Source organism: Sciurus vulgaris (assembly GCF_902686455.1).
Source record: "Sciurus vulgaris genome assembly, chromosome: 7".
Taxonomy (NCBI): Eukaryota; Metazoa; Chordata; class Mammalia; order Rodentia; family Sciuridae; genus Sciurus; species Sciurus vulgaris.
Window position 1 is genome coordinate 129,394,674 of NC_136467.1, and position 15,445 is coordinate 129,410,118.

Consider the following 15,445-nt stretch of genomic DNA (forward strand, 5'->3'; position numbering starts at 1 on the left):
AAAAGAGACAATAATGCAGGCACGGCCTTTTACTTCATAGGTCGTGATTTTTATTCTAAGAATGGAAGATCAGAACATGGGATGTTCTACAGGGCAACTTGACTAAATTCTTCAAAACGTCAGTGTCATAAAAGAGAAAGGTGAGTCAGTTGTTCTAGATTCACAATATCCCATAGAAATACCATGTAAGTAACATACAATTTTAAGTTTTCTAATGTCATATTTAAAAAGTAAAAATAGCTGAAATTGATTTTAATTATTTTATTCATATCCAAATTATCATATCAGCATTAATCAAATTAAAATTGAGATCCTTATTTTCTGAATGAAATCAAAATTATGTATTTTATACTTTTGGCACATTTTAATTCAGACTAGCCACATTCAAGGGTGCTCAGCAGACATGTGGCTAGTGACTACAGTATTAGCATAATTCTTGATTAAAATAAACTAAAAAGATGTAGTGATTGCAAAGTGTATACCCTAACTGGTTTCTGACTGATGGGGAAAAAAACAGCTATAAAAGACTTTTAAGGACAATGGGGAAATTTGAATATGGATGATATATTAGTTGTATTATTGAATTATAAATCATTTTCTTAGGAATGAAAGTGGCATTACAATTATGAAAGAGAATATACTTATTCTCAGGAGAGGCATACTGAAGTGTTTAGGGATAGGTGGTATGACATCTTCAACTTATTTTCAAATGGTTCAGAAAGAAATTAGAAAATGTGACAAAATGTTCCATTTAAAAGGAGAAAAAAGTAATGAGAAGCCACTGGAGAATTTTAAGTGACATTACCTAATTTGCATTTCTAAATAATACTGTTGGTTGCTCTGTGAAGTGTGTCTAGAGTCCATACTGTAAGAAGGCAATAGTACAAGCAGGTCACCTGGTTAAAAAATATGGATTTAGGAGATATTTTAAATACGGTATTGACATTATTTGCTGACATTCTTGAGATAAAAGAAAAAGGACCTTCAGACAAGAGAATAAAACACATTTATTTTTCCCTTCCATGATAAGTCTTGAAATACCCAATCTAATACAGAAATAGCATGTGTATAGTTTATTTACATTAAACATATTATAGACATAAAGGTGAGAGCAGAGCAGTATTTGGTCAAACAAGATTGCTGGAAGGTTAGGAGAATAAACAGGCAACTAGGCAATGCAGACAATGCACTCTTTTCCTACATAACAGAGCATGACAATACACAGTCACAACTTATAGATGAGGAGACAAATAGCAGTCAACAAAGACAAGAGGAAAAAAAACAGCTGGAGACACAAAAAAAGGAACCAAGAAATAGCATATCACAGAAACCAAGGAATTCATTTCATTCAAAACTATCTGAATTTCTTTCCTCCTCTCACCTACCCCCACCCCGCAATCTTCTGCCATTTACCAGGCAAGATTCTACTGGCTTAGAATAATATATCAGTTAACAAAAGACAAGGTTTCTGTTTGCATGGAGTTTATACTCTAGCAAAGGAGTTAGATAACATACATAACAAATAAATAGCATAAATAAATAAAATACATTACTAGTTATTAGAGCTATGGAAAAAAGGATAAGGTAGGATAATGTTATTGGGAATAACAATAGGCAAGATACAATATTAATCAGGGTTAAATCTCCCAAAAAGTAAGGGCTCCTTGGTATCAAATGCTGCAAGGAGGTAGATGTGCATGAGGTTGAGGAAAGCATATTGGACTCAATGACTTTTCACCTGCATACTCAGGGGATTTCTCCTTAGTATGCTTTCTTATTTTATGCCCATTGAGATCTGAGCTCACCCTGAAAGTTTTCCCACACTGTTCACATTTATATGGTTTTTCTCCTGTGTGGAGTCTTTTGTGTACATTGAGCTCTGAGCTTTGATGAAAGGTTTTCCCACACTCATTACATTCAAAGGGTTTCTCCCCACTATGGACTTTCTTGTGGTGTCTAAGGCCTGAGCTATAACTGAAGGCTTTTCCACATTCTTGACACTCATAAGGCTTCTCCCCAGTATGGATTCGTTTATGTTTGGTAAGGTCTGACTTCCCACCAAAGGCCTTCCCACACTGATTACAACTGTATGGTTTCTCCCCCGTGTGAATTATTTTATGTTTGGTAAGGTCAGAGCTGCAACTAAAAGCCTTTCCACACTCAGCACACTGGTAAGGCTTTTCTCCAGTGTGGATTCTCTTGTGTTTGGTAAGGTCTGAACTCCCACTAAAGGCCTTCCCACATTCTGTACATTCATAGGGTTTCTCTCCAGTGTGGATCCTCTGATGCATGGTAAGGCAGTGCCTAAACTGGAAGGCCTTGCCACAGTCACTACATTCATAAGGCTTCTCCCCAGTGTGAATTTTCTGATGCATGGTAAGGCAATTCCTAGTCTTGAAGGCTTTCCCACAGTCACTGCATTCATAGGGCTTCCCTCCATTGTGAATCCCTTTATGCTGAGAAAGTGCTGACCGGCTACTGAAGGCTTTCCAGCATTCATTACATTCGAAAGGTTTCTCTCCTGTGTGGATTCGGTGATGTTCAGTGAGGGCTGAGATATTCCTAAAGGACTTCCCACAGTCCCCACATTCATAAGGTTTCTCTCCAGTGTGAATTCTCTTGTGTTTAATAAGATCTGAGCTTCCATTGAAGGCTTTGTGGCACTGGTCACACATATATGGTCTCTCTCCACTGTGGATTCTTTTATGTTGGGTTAGAGCAGAGCTCTGGCTAAAGGCTTTCCCACAATCTTCACATGTGTAAGGCTTCTCACCACTGTGGATTCTTTTATGTAGGGTAAGAGCTGAGGTCACCCTGAAAGCTTTTCCACATTCATCACATTCACAAGCTTTCTCTTTGACATGCATTTCCTCATGAAGAACAAGGTCTGACTGCCAACAGGTGTTTTCACAAACTGTGCTACATTCACAGAAACTGCACCCATTAGGAACTCTCTTATAGATGACATATTCTGAGCTTTCATTCAAGCTTCCCTTTAAATCTTTACCTTTTAGTTCTGACACATCCATCAGAATTTTATTAGCTTTGTCATTCATCTTCCTAGAATTTTTATTCTTATTTTTCAGTGTTTCTTCTACGGATTTTCCACACTGATTCTTCTGGGTACTTTTCAAAATGACCCAGTGTGCCTCCTCGTTTCCAAATGTTAGTTTTTCAAGTTTTTCAGTTGATTTCTGACCCCCAATCTTAGTCCTAATAGCTGGCTCTTTAAAATAGAGAAAGAAAGAAAAAGAAAGTCTCTTGTTTACTGCACTTGTGTAGCAAAAAAAAAAAAAAAAAAAAAAACACATATTGATTATGTGGAAAAAGACCAGTGTGCTGTGTTAAGACATTTTCTAAACCTAAATATTGTTTAAATCTATGGGGAAAGAACCAAGACAAAATTAATTTTTAAAAATACTGGGTTAAGCCAGGCATAGTGGCACAAACAGATAATCCCAGCTACTTGGGAGGCTGAGGTAGGATGATGACCAGTTCAAGGTCAGCCTGGGCAACTTAGTGAGACCCATCTCAAAATAAAAATTTTAAAAAGGGCTAGGAATGTAACTCAGTGGTAGGTGCCGGCCTAGATAATGTACAAGGACGTGGGTTCAATATCCATTACCACAAAAAAAAGAAAAAATACATATATATTTCTAAATTATATATGTAAATAATAGCTAATATATATGTGTATATACATATTCCATATTCATCATATTCATATCATGCTACATTCGCACACACACACACACAAACACACACAAATAGGCAAAACAGAGAATGGAAAATCTAAGCTCATAAAAACTAGGGATTTACACCTTCAGAGTACCCTCCAAACTTGAAATTAATGGAGCTAAAATAATAGGTTATATCTCAAATGATCCCACCTCAAGGACACAAGAATGAAATAAAACTAAACATATCAGTTCAACCTGCGGTGATGTTACATATCTCACTTTGAACACAATTTCTTCAAGATACTATATTATTTTCAGTATCTACTTTTAAAATATAACTCTAAACTTCTCTCCTATAGGAAATGATTAAACTTCCTTCCTACAGGAAACCTCCCCTGATTAACTCTGATCCAACTCTGACCAAACCAGAACTGAGTGGTTTTGAATTCTCTTAGAAATTATTTTTCTACCCTGTATTAACTGAATTTATATATATATTATTTTGTTAACTCTCAGATAATTGGGTCATTTATCTTATCTAACAAACATGTCTTTCTTACCATATACTTTATCTATTTTTATGTTATGAATAATCTCTAATAGTAAGGGAGGTTTCGAAAATCCAAAATAGGTTTATCCTTAACATAAGGACAATGTCATTGCAATGATCATATCTATAAACTCTAGTCATTGACCTCATACCTAGATTAAGAGACTGGCATAACTAGGAACTTCTTCTGAGTCCTACAACAATTATTAAACATGAATTGTACAGCACCATGTTCTGGGGATAATTACAGCCTCTCAAAGAAGCTCACAGTTTAGTGCAATGTTTTTCAAACTTTGGTGGACATATCACATGAAAAGCACAGATTCTAGCTTGCCCCTGGTGATACCCAAAAATCTCTTGTTAATAAGCATTCCCATTGATTCATATGTAGGTGGTCCTTGGTTGTCACTAAGGGACATAATTTATAGCTGGAGAATATCAAAGAAGATTGACTTGAAGATCCCACTGCACTAAGAATTGTAGGTTAAGAGTATGAAAAAATGGAGATTATATATATCTAAAGTGGTAAAAATAAAGTCAGCCAGGATGCAAGGGATTCATATACTTTTAAATTATACAGATTGAAACCAGTGTTTAATTTTTTTTGTTTTTTTCCTCCTAAAGATTTCAAATGACAGATAACTGGGAATGAGCTAACTTACCTGCACAGGAGCTTCTTGAGGCCACTCTTAACCCAGCTCCCTGTGGATCAAGAACATAGGACTCCTGACCTTGCTCCAGCTGGGAGATCACAGTGGGTTTGGGAAATTGGAGTGCTCCTTGCAAGGAAGGTAACAAGATAATTGTCTAGAAAGTAAAATAAAACTACTCCAAAGCCTAATCCCAAATTTATGGTCAGTTAAGAGGTCAATATAGAACAGAGGGGATAGAAAAGCAGGGGGTAAAGTAATAGATGGACTAAAAATGTCCTCAGAGCATCAAAACATATTAAAAACTCCTGCAAATCAAGAAAAAGAAAGGCAAAACCAATTCTAAATATGGCAAAATAGGTATTCAATAAAACATCTAAATAAAAAATGATCAACTTCAGTAGTTATCAGTGACATGTAAATTAAACACATGCAATACCATTATACATCCACCATATGGCTAAAATGAAAAGACAGTACCAAACATTAACACTGCTGCTGGGATACAAATTTGTACAACTACTTTATTCAGTATTACACTATGACCCTACAATTTCATTCCTAGTTATAAACAACAAAAATACATGCATATTTTCATGAAAAGTTATGTACAAAAATGTTCTGAGCAGCACTGTACTAATCAAATCTGAAAATAAATGTCTCTTTACAGTGAAATGATATAAACTGTGATATTTTATACAATGGAATAATATAAGTAATGAGAATGAGTAACTGCAACCTCTGGCAACAAATTAATAAATCTTACAAATGTAATGTTGACTGTAAGAAGCAAAACACAAAAGAGGATATATTGTTTCGTTCTACTTATCTAAAATTCAAAAACAGACAAAATTAATCAATCATGTTAGAAGTCAGTAAAATTGTTAAGTGAAGTGGAGGTAGGAAGATAAAGAGAAGCACTCCCTGAAGCAGGCACAAAGAGGCAGTCTTCTGAAGTTCAGGCAAAGTTCTATTTCTTAATGTAGGGTGGCTATATGACAATTTTTACTCTGAAAATTCAGCAAGTAACTTTTGTCACTTTTCTGGATACATGATATCCCAACAAACCACTCCATGAAAAACAAGTATACAAATATATCACAAGGCAGAAGGAAACCAAATCAGAGTATCAGTTTTCTGCCCCTGAAAAGCAAAGACACATTTAACTAGGCTACCCTCTTTTCACTGACGAAAACAAAATTCTTTTTGATACACTGAAAAAGTGAAGCAGAGGCAAAGCAAGAGAAAAAAATACTTACCTAGAGAAAGCAAATTCTGATAATTCTCCAGCATCACATTCCTATAGAGGTCCCTCTGTGCAGGAATTAAACACATCCACTCCTTCTGGGTAAAGTACACAGCTATGTCCTCAAACATCACCAGCTTCTAAAACAACAAATGCTTGCTGTCCTGGGAAAATCCCATAATGACTTCATAAAGTAAACAAGGAGAGCTTGCTAAAATACTATCACTTTTATTAAGATTATGAAAGAAGTGGCAGGGAACAATAGAGAAAGTAATGGGGTTGCAATAAAATCAAAAGGAAGGGTTAAATAATCAAATAAACCATTTAAGTGAGCATCAAACATCTAAATTTTGGAGCTACATGGTCAAAGACCACCATGATTGAGGGTATGAATTACAACTGGCTTTATTCAGAGAATAATCACTCTCCAGAAGAAGAAAGGAAACCAGAGCTCACCTGGGGATTGCTGGCCAATGGCACTTCTTCCAGCGCTCTGTTTTCTTGGCAGTTCTCATGATCTAAGGTAGATTCAGGGGAAGAAGATGCTGAGAGAAAAGAAAGTAATCAGTGTAGTCAATAGGGACCAACTGTTCAATAAAAGTCCCTCTTGCCAATAATTTTTCCTTTGAATCCAGGAACCCTATTCAAATGTGTTCTAAAAACAAAAACTAAAACTCCACTGATACAACTCAATTTGCTTCTCTGGTATTTCTTACCTCATTTTTCATCAGAGCATTCAATCTGTGTTAACAAGCTAAAATGATTACTGACCCTCACATATACACTTATGGCTTTTCCTCTAAGGTTTTGTTCACAGTCCTCCTGCCATCTGCAACAAGCCTTCCCTCTTCTACCCATACCCTAATCTCTGACTTGCTATACCTCTTCACACACACAATTCACAGCACATCTCCTCTGAGAAGGCAGAAGAAAAGTATGCTCTCCTGGAGCATCCCTCAAGCAAAGAGCTCACTGGCCAGATGGCCACTACTTTTCTTTTGCAATTGATTGCTGCTAAAAACTGCAGACTTCTCAGTGTTAAGGTCTTTATCCAAACCCCTGCACTAAAATGCTTGACCAAACTCTAGCATGGCTTCCAGCCACAGGAGGGATGTCTCTAGGATGACCCTGTCTCCCTACTAAAATGCCTGCCTCAGAAAACTCAACACTGCCAGGATAATTTACTATATATTCTAGCTAACACCTGATGATAGGTGCCAGCCTCCCTTAGGGCATTTACTACAAAAAGACTAAATTGTAAATATGTATTTCCCGCAACTCAGAAGTATCTCTCAAGGACCAGACAGCCATTCCTTTGTAATATTATCATCAAGAGGGATAAGTCCTCTATCTCTTAGATTCCATGGGAGGCCAGAATTCTAACTTTGATGGTGCCAGCTAACAAACAGCTGACCTAATCTTATTTACAGTAACCTCCTTTGTACTTTTTCACATTCCTGGCTCCACTGAGCCCCTTTACTCCCCACACACACACACTTTAAAAGACCCAAATCAGAATGGGGTTCAGCTCTTTCCCCTACTGTCAGTAGTTACTGAATAAAATATTTTTACCCCTCTAACTTATGTCTGAATATGTTTACCTTTGATACTGTCCATTATAAAAATTCAGACACTTTATAAACCAAACTTCTAGAATTATCTGCATCCTAGAATTCAGCAATATCCTTCCTTTACTTTTCTCTTTTTTTAAATATATGTATATGCATATATATATTAGTTGCAGATGGACACAATACCTTTATTTTATTTATATGTGGTGCTGAGGGTCAAACCCAGGGCTTCACATGTGCTAGGCCACAATCCCAGCCCCCTTCCTTTATTTTTGTGATCAGACACTTTCCTCTGTACATCTACTACTGCATAACCTCTTCTATAAAATTTGAAAAGATACCAAGTAGTATGTAATAGAGTCATGTACTATTCAAAAAGTCTTAGAGAAATTTAAAAGTTCAATTGGTTTCTTGCAAAACTTCCTTTCTCCCCGTCCCCCCATTATTTTGGCATGGCTAACTCATTCTGAATCCTTCAGAGTCACTTACTATTTGTTTTGTACTTCATTTTTACAGTTACAGATTAAATCTGCAATGTCCCCCAAGGCTCATGTGTTGAACCCTTGGTCCCCAAAGCAGCAATATTCAGAGGTTTCAGGAACATGACTGCATCATGAAAGTTCTGATTTCATTAATGAATTAATCCATTGATGGGTTCACAATTGAATAAACCATTGGGAAGCAAGTACAAACTGTAGAAGATAGAGCCTATTTTGAGGAAGTAGGTCACTGGGGGCATGGCCTGGAAGGGTATAATTTGTTCCTGGCCCCTTTCTCTCTCTTCTTTCTTCTTCCTTCTTCCCTTTCCCCTTTTTTCTCTAACTGTCATGAAGTAAATTTTGCTCTACCATATCCTGCCTGCCATGATGCTGTGCTTCCCCACAGGCCCAGAATCAACAAAATCTAGTCAGTGTGGAGTGAAACTTCTGAAACTGTAAGCCAAAATAAATATTTTCTTTCTAAATTTATTATTAAATTAATATTTTGTCACAGTGACAAAAAGCTGACTAACACAGTAGTTCACTGGACCATAATCAATCATTTTCCTATCTCTTGGTTCTTAGGAACCCATTAAAACACTAGCGTTATTCCACACTTCCATTTCCAAATTCACATCCTCACAAATCCTCAGTTCTCATTTATCTAGTCTCTCTTCAGGTCTGAATAGTAATATTCTCAAAGTAAAGGCACCAACCTCCATAATCACATTTTGGGCTCCTCCTTCAAGTACTTTTATAGGACCTTATCTACCACTGGTACAATTTCACCCTTCTTTGACCTCTGTGATATATGTCATGGACCATTCTCTTCCTTTTTCCTTCTGATTTCCTTCTTGCTCTTTCATATAGTTCCTTCTACTTCTGGGGCTGAGGTTGTGGCTCAGTGGTAGAGCGTTTGCCTAGCGTTTGCCTACTTGTCAGGCACTGGGTTCAACTCTCAGCACCACATAAAAAATAACAAATAAAATAAAGGTATTGTGTCCATCTACAACGAAAAAAAATTTTTTAAAGTTCCTTCTACTTTTCACAGTTTTCCTACTTAGTCTTCTTCAACAGTAGCTTTTCTTCTACTCACATCTTACACCTAAGTGAATTTAAGGTCTTCATTCTTGTCCCTCTGCCATTCTCAACAACTTTTCCCTAAGGTCTTCATTTACATCTGCAGCTTCAACTTTGAGTAGATGATTCTCAAATCCATTTTTCAACCCAGATTACTTTACTAAACTAAAACTCAGGTCTTGAGTATATGGACATCTTTGCATGCATGCCACAGATGTGCAAATTCATCTTTAGATTCAAACTGATCATTACCTCATCTATACTGCCAAACAGTGAAGAGCGCTTCTATCTACTCAGTCATCCAAGCTATAAACCGTTCTCTTATGTACCCTGTATACCTACTCAGCCACAAAGACCATATACTTTATCCTCAATCCCACAGCATCCTGTTCATATTTCTTTTACAGTGGACTGTTCTCACAGATTTCCTTGTTTTCCCAGCCAGACTAAAATGTCTTGAGGGCAGAAGCCAAATATCCTTCAACTTTGCATCTTTACTGCCCAGCATAGCTATCTGGTCCTTAAAATATACTCAGTAAATGCTCTACAAATGAACACATGAATTAAGTGAATGAATAAATAAATGGATAAATAGTTTAGCATCCACTTTGGGTGTAGAATACAAAAACAGTTATTTAACTGAAAGCTGGTCTCTCCTCTCCTGGATATGTGGATCCTGTATTAGTCCAAAAGCCCACCAGATGATGGTTACAGAGCCTCCTCAATTGCACCAACAGTTTGGAGCATTTGAATTTCATCAAATCTTTGGCAATACATTTAATTTTATCACACACATTACTATTTTATCTTGAAAAAAACCATTTGATATAGATCATTTATTTACTATTCTAAAAAATAATAATAATTATCCAACTAAAATCTCTTAGTCTAATTCTATGAAAGAATTCTGTCAATAAGAAATCCTATGAGGGTAGAGGTAAAACAGGTTGGGTCCTAAAGTAAGGGATCCCTGTGAAAACTGGGATAGGTCCAATATCGGATAGCCCTTCCCAAGCCTCCTGTGGATAGAAGGATTATGAGAACAAAGATGGCCTGAGAAAGAGAGATCCTGCTTTGTTTGCTATAGGCAGAACCCAGTCTAAATGTCCACTGAGTCCTTACCATAGACTATGAGTAGATCCAGGCTTTGGATACAGGTCAGATTCTGAAGATTTAGAGATTTGACCCAGGAAGCACCCCAAGCACTGCTTCAAACTATAGCCTTAGAGGTTTGTCTCCTTGTTCCCATCTTCCTGGATCATCCTGCCCACAGAAAGGTTTTTTAGCAAGGGCGAAGTATGTACAGAGCTATGATGTCTGAAATAGCTGGGAACAGGGAGTCCAACCTCCATGGCAATTTTTTTCTTTTTCTTTTTTTTTTTTTTTTGGTACCAGGGATTGAACCTAGGGGTCCTTAACCACTGAGCTACATCTGCAGGCTTCATTTTTTTTTTTTTTTTTTAAATTTAGAGACAGGGTCTCACCAAGTTGCTTAGGGCCTCATTAAGTTGCTGAGACTGGCTTTGAACTTGTGATCCTCCTGCCTCAGTTTCCCGGGCTTCTGGGATTACAGGTGTGCACCACTGTGCCAAGTTCCATGGCAACTTTTAAGTATAGTTTGTGAGTCACACTAGGGTAGGGATAATGGAAAAGATTTTCTACAGAGACCCAGATAGTAATATTTACAGCTTTGCAGTCCAGTCTCCATCACAATTATTCAATTCTGTTATTAAACACAAAAGCAATATGTAAACAAATAAGCATGTCTGTGTTCCAATAAAATGTATGGACACTGAATTAGAAATTTCATAATTTTCAACGTCTTAAAATATAATTTTTTAACCTTTATTTTATTTATTTATTTTTTTAGTAATGTGAGGATTGAACCCAGGGCCTCACATGTGCTAAGTGACCTCTGCCACTGAGCCACAACCCCAGCCCAAAATATTATTATTCCTTTGTGGCTTTTTTCCAACCATTTAAAAACATAAAATACATTCTTAATTCAGGGGCCATACAAAAAGAAGTGGTGGGACCCGTTTGGTCTATAGGCTGGAAATTGCTGACTCCCTGCCTTAGGAAATAAGGTGACCAGTCTCCAGAGCCAATGCAGGATGGGACTGCTTCAGGAACATCTAAGGAGTAGCTTTCAGTCACTTTCAGGTCAATGTTTGCTTAGTTTTATTTTTAAAATACTAATGTGTGTAACATCTAAAAACCAGTTATTTTTATCATTCTTTGGTACCATGCCATATCTCCCTCACATAAACAGAAGACAACTGGTAGCTCCCCACCTCTCTTTTCTTGTAGAATCCAAGAAACAGGGATGAAATTCTGAGGTTGAATAACTACTGGCCAAGGCTGGATAACTGGTGAATCCAAGGCCGATGTCAAAATCTTCTTTTGTGCCAAGTTCTGCCCTTCCTGGGCACTGGATAGAGCCTAGATGTAAAAATGTTATCAAAAGGGAAGAAATATAGGATTAGACTGCAAAGAAAGGGGAAATCAAATTTTCATTTCATCTTAGAAGAAGATTCATATAGTCTTTCCTACAAAAGCATTCAACCATAAAGTTGAATCAATATAGTCAGCCACAAAGAGGTTAAGGGAAAATCTCAACAGAGGACCTTTGCCCCTACTTCCTTTATCCCTTAAGAAAGTCATATTTTTCATTGTTTCTCTCACTTGTTGGGTAGAGACACTGCCTCCTCCTACCTGTTCTTCTCCATCCAGATCTTGTTCTTCATCTCCTCTCATTCCTATGACCACCTCTCTGGTAAGAGAATCATGTACCCACATCCAATCCTGTCTTTCCAGGTAAGACATGCCGATCCTTCTCGAGAAGAAAGGACTCCTCAGTGAGCCAAACCCCTGGGAACACTGATCAAAAATAAACGGTTTCTCCGGAGTGGCTGACATCTTGAACCAAGAGGCAGGAACTACACTGCATTTTGAGTCCATTGGCAGTATGACTTTCAAGACCAGGAGAGTTCAGAGGCTCCGCTCTGCATTTCACATTAGCCTTCAAGAAAAGACCAGAAGACTGATGAGATCAGTACTACATCAATAATTTAAAAACACAAATGACTCGAGCAGTCTGGCAAGGAAAAGACATTGGCTGAAATGAAGAAAATTACAATTCTAATCAGAATTTTAGGATTGGTGCTGAGGGATTCGTGTTGTGACTTAAGAACGCAGAGTTGTGGCACCAGCCAGCCTGGGTTTACTAAACCTCAATTTACCAGCATTTTCACCATGGGCAAGTTTCTTGCCTTCTCTAGGTTTAAGTGTATGTATGTAAAAAACAGGATAATAACAGAAACTACCCCCGCTGGATTTTGGAGAATTAAATGCCTTCATACGATTTAAAGCACAAGACCTGACCCAGACGGGTAAGCGCGCTATAATCAAGTGTCTACCAAATAAATTTTTTAAACGTTTAAAGTATGGCTTTAAAAAGGAGAAGCAGATGGATGAGGGAAAAAAAAAGAGAGAGAGAGAGAGAGAGAGAAGGGAAAAGAAAAAGATGTGTCGGCAGGCGGAACCCCCGACACCTCGCCTCACCTCGTCCCAGCCGCAGCCGCAGGGCTGGCGGGCCAGCGAGCCGCTCTTCATCATGGCCCCACACCTGCCCGGCGGTCTCGGATTTTCCGCCGGTTTTTCAGATCCAGCCTTCCACGAAATCGGCCCGAGGGAGTCCAGAGGCCCCCCACACCTCAAAGTGAGGTATAAGAAACCAGGACCCCACCCCGAGCTCCCACACTAGGTTGGCTCTGAGCTGACACCGAGCCTTTCCACTCTCTGGTCTCCATGGTAACCTGCTGCTTGCCCTTCTAGGACCTGTGGCGGACTCTTCTCTTTGATCCGACCCTGTAGACCCTGACACTCACGTCCGAATCACAGCTTGGTTAGTTGGGGACACTCGCCTTGTTTGGAGTGCAGAGCAGGTTGAATATGATGTTTGTCTTCTTCATTGTACAAAGAGAGGAAAATAAATAGAAGCACTAGTTAATCAGAATTAGTGGTCGAACCGTTAGAATTAAATTTGATTTGTTTTGTCTACTCATGTATTCCAAGTCTTTAGAACAGTAGCTGTAGTGATTGTTAAATGGATGAACTGAAATAGGTCTGAAAATAAAATTGCTGCAAAGAAATTTTGACTTATATCAGCATTCGCCTCTTCTCAGTAGTTTGTATCAACTACATTTAAATGTTATAATTTTTAGAATTATGAAGAGTCACAAACACTATAATGTATCCTGTTCTCCAAAATGTATTTCTAATGTTATTTTTCAATAATATACCTTCATTATGTTACAGTTCAATATAATGTTTAGCAGAAGAAATGTGAATGGAAAATATTTAATATATGTAAATAATAAAAGTAAGCTCAAAAGATATATTTCAAATTTTGAGGAAGTGATAAATATTTTTTTTAATTGATGGTATGTTTTAAAGCAGTTTTAGCTTCAGAGAAACACTGAGCTAAAGGCACAGAGAGATTTCCCATAAACCCTTTACATGCATAGGCCAGCCCACCACTATCAACATCTCCAACCAGAATGGCACGTTTTTTACAAGTGAGGAACCTACATTGACATATCATTATCACCCAGAGTCCATGGTTAACATAAAAGTTCACTTTTGGCTTAAATATTCTGTGGGTTTAGACAAATGTATAATGATATGTAACCACTATTATAGTATCATAGTGTTTTCAACACCCTGAAAACCTCTGTGCTCCACTTATTCATCCCTCTGTCCCCCAACCTCTGGGGGGTTGACCATTGACCTTTTCACTGTCTCCATAGTTTTGCCTTTTCCAGAATGTAATATAACTGAAGTCACACAGTATGTAAACTTTTAAGATTGGCTTCTTCCCTTAGTAATATACATTTTAAACTCTAGTAAATGCTTTTTTGATTGTTCTTTCCTATATTAGATGAGAAACTTGGCTAGGTGGCTCAGTGATAGACTGTTTGCCCAGCACATGTTGAAGCTTTGAGTTCAATCCCCAACACCAAAAAACAAAAAAATTAAATAAATAAACAAGCTTTGTACCATAAAATTCTGGGAGATTATCCTTTTAGAAGAGAAAACTCCAATAAAACAATTATTAAAAAAAATATAAACAAAAGTGAATCTATATCAAATCAAAGACAAAAAATACTTGCTTAAGTTCTTAGTTGAATTTTTAAAAATCAGTTTAAATAACAAGAGTATTGAAAGGAAATAAAAAAAAAGATCTGCAGCAGTTAAAAATGAGTTAGAACTACCTTTTCATTCAAGATAAATCTTGACACCACAAAGATGATTACAAAGTACACAATATATCCAATTTTTGCCAAAAATATTGAACCCAAATCAAATCAAAGTCTTTTGAGATTAAAAAATATGTATGGAGGGAAACTGTACAGAATTTGTAAAATACAATAATTACACAATGTGATATTTGCGGTTACCCATGTATGTACTAAAAATATACAAACATGCATGGGAATAATAACATTGAAATCAGAATAATAGTAATCCAGGAAAGAAGGAGGAATTGGAAAGGGGTACACAAGGAATTAAATTGTATCTGTAATATTTTATGTCTTAAGCTAGGTGTTGAGTATTTCTTCTATTATTCCTTGGTCTGCCTGAAATATTTGCTGTATTTCCAAAAGCTCTGAAAAATGGACGTGGTAATTTCAATGATGACAGGGAACCTATAAAATCACTTAACACCACATAAGCTTTTATTTCCACACCAATAATCCTAACTTTCAAATTGGGAATAGTATTACAAACAATAATATGAAGAAGATATACTTGCCTTAAATGAGTTCAGGTCTTTATGGTTAGCCTGAGGAGTCCTAAAATCAGGCAGATTGACCACAGGACCCCTGAAGGCCATTTCTGAGGAGTGGAATAGATTCCCAAGACTAGCAAATATCCAAATTTTTAAAAAGTAAAAAAGGCGAACAGTATAATTAACAGGCTGAAAAGCTTGACATAGACTCCTGGCAAAATTCCAATATTAATTATTTTAGGAAATCTTAACAATTGAGTTTAGCTGAGAACAAATAGTGTAAATAAATTTATCTCAGACTAGATTATTAAAGTGGTTTAAAGTAAGTCCTTCTTTATAGAGGAATTCTACCTAGTAAGTGTGGGGGAAAATGTTAAAATAGAAAATCACAATTT

The 15,445-nt window shown here is 37.0% G+C and overlaps 1 protein-coding gene across 2 annotated transcripts; it reads right to left on the reverse strand.

Annotated features, from left to right (window-relative positions):
• Window positions 1-241: 241 nt before the first annotated feature.
• Window positions 242-13,053, reverse strand: LOC306666640 (uncharacterized protein). 2 transcript variants are annotated; one of them, XM_079148848.1, is made up of 7 exons: window positions 12,821-13,053; window positions 11,972-12,278; window positions 11,551-11,698; window positions 6,583-6,671; window positions 6,140-6,266; window positions 4,893-5,009; window positions 242-3,226 (listed from the first exon to the last, which is right to left on the reverse strand). In XM_079148848.1, exons 2-7 carry the CDS (start codon window positions 12,215-12,217, stop codon window positions 1,671-1,673), a joined length of 2,283 nt encoding a protein of 760 aa, XP_079004974.1. In that variant the 5' UTR covers window positions 12,218-12,278; window positions 12,821-13,053; the 3' UTR covers window positions 242-1,670. The 2 variants fall into 2 exon arrangements, with proteins under 2 accessions (XP_079004974.1, XP_079004973.1); XM_079148847.1 differs by having other exon boundaries at window positions 11,942-12,278.
• Window positions 13,054-15,445: the final 2,392 nt, after the last annotated feature.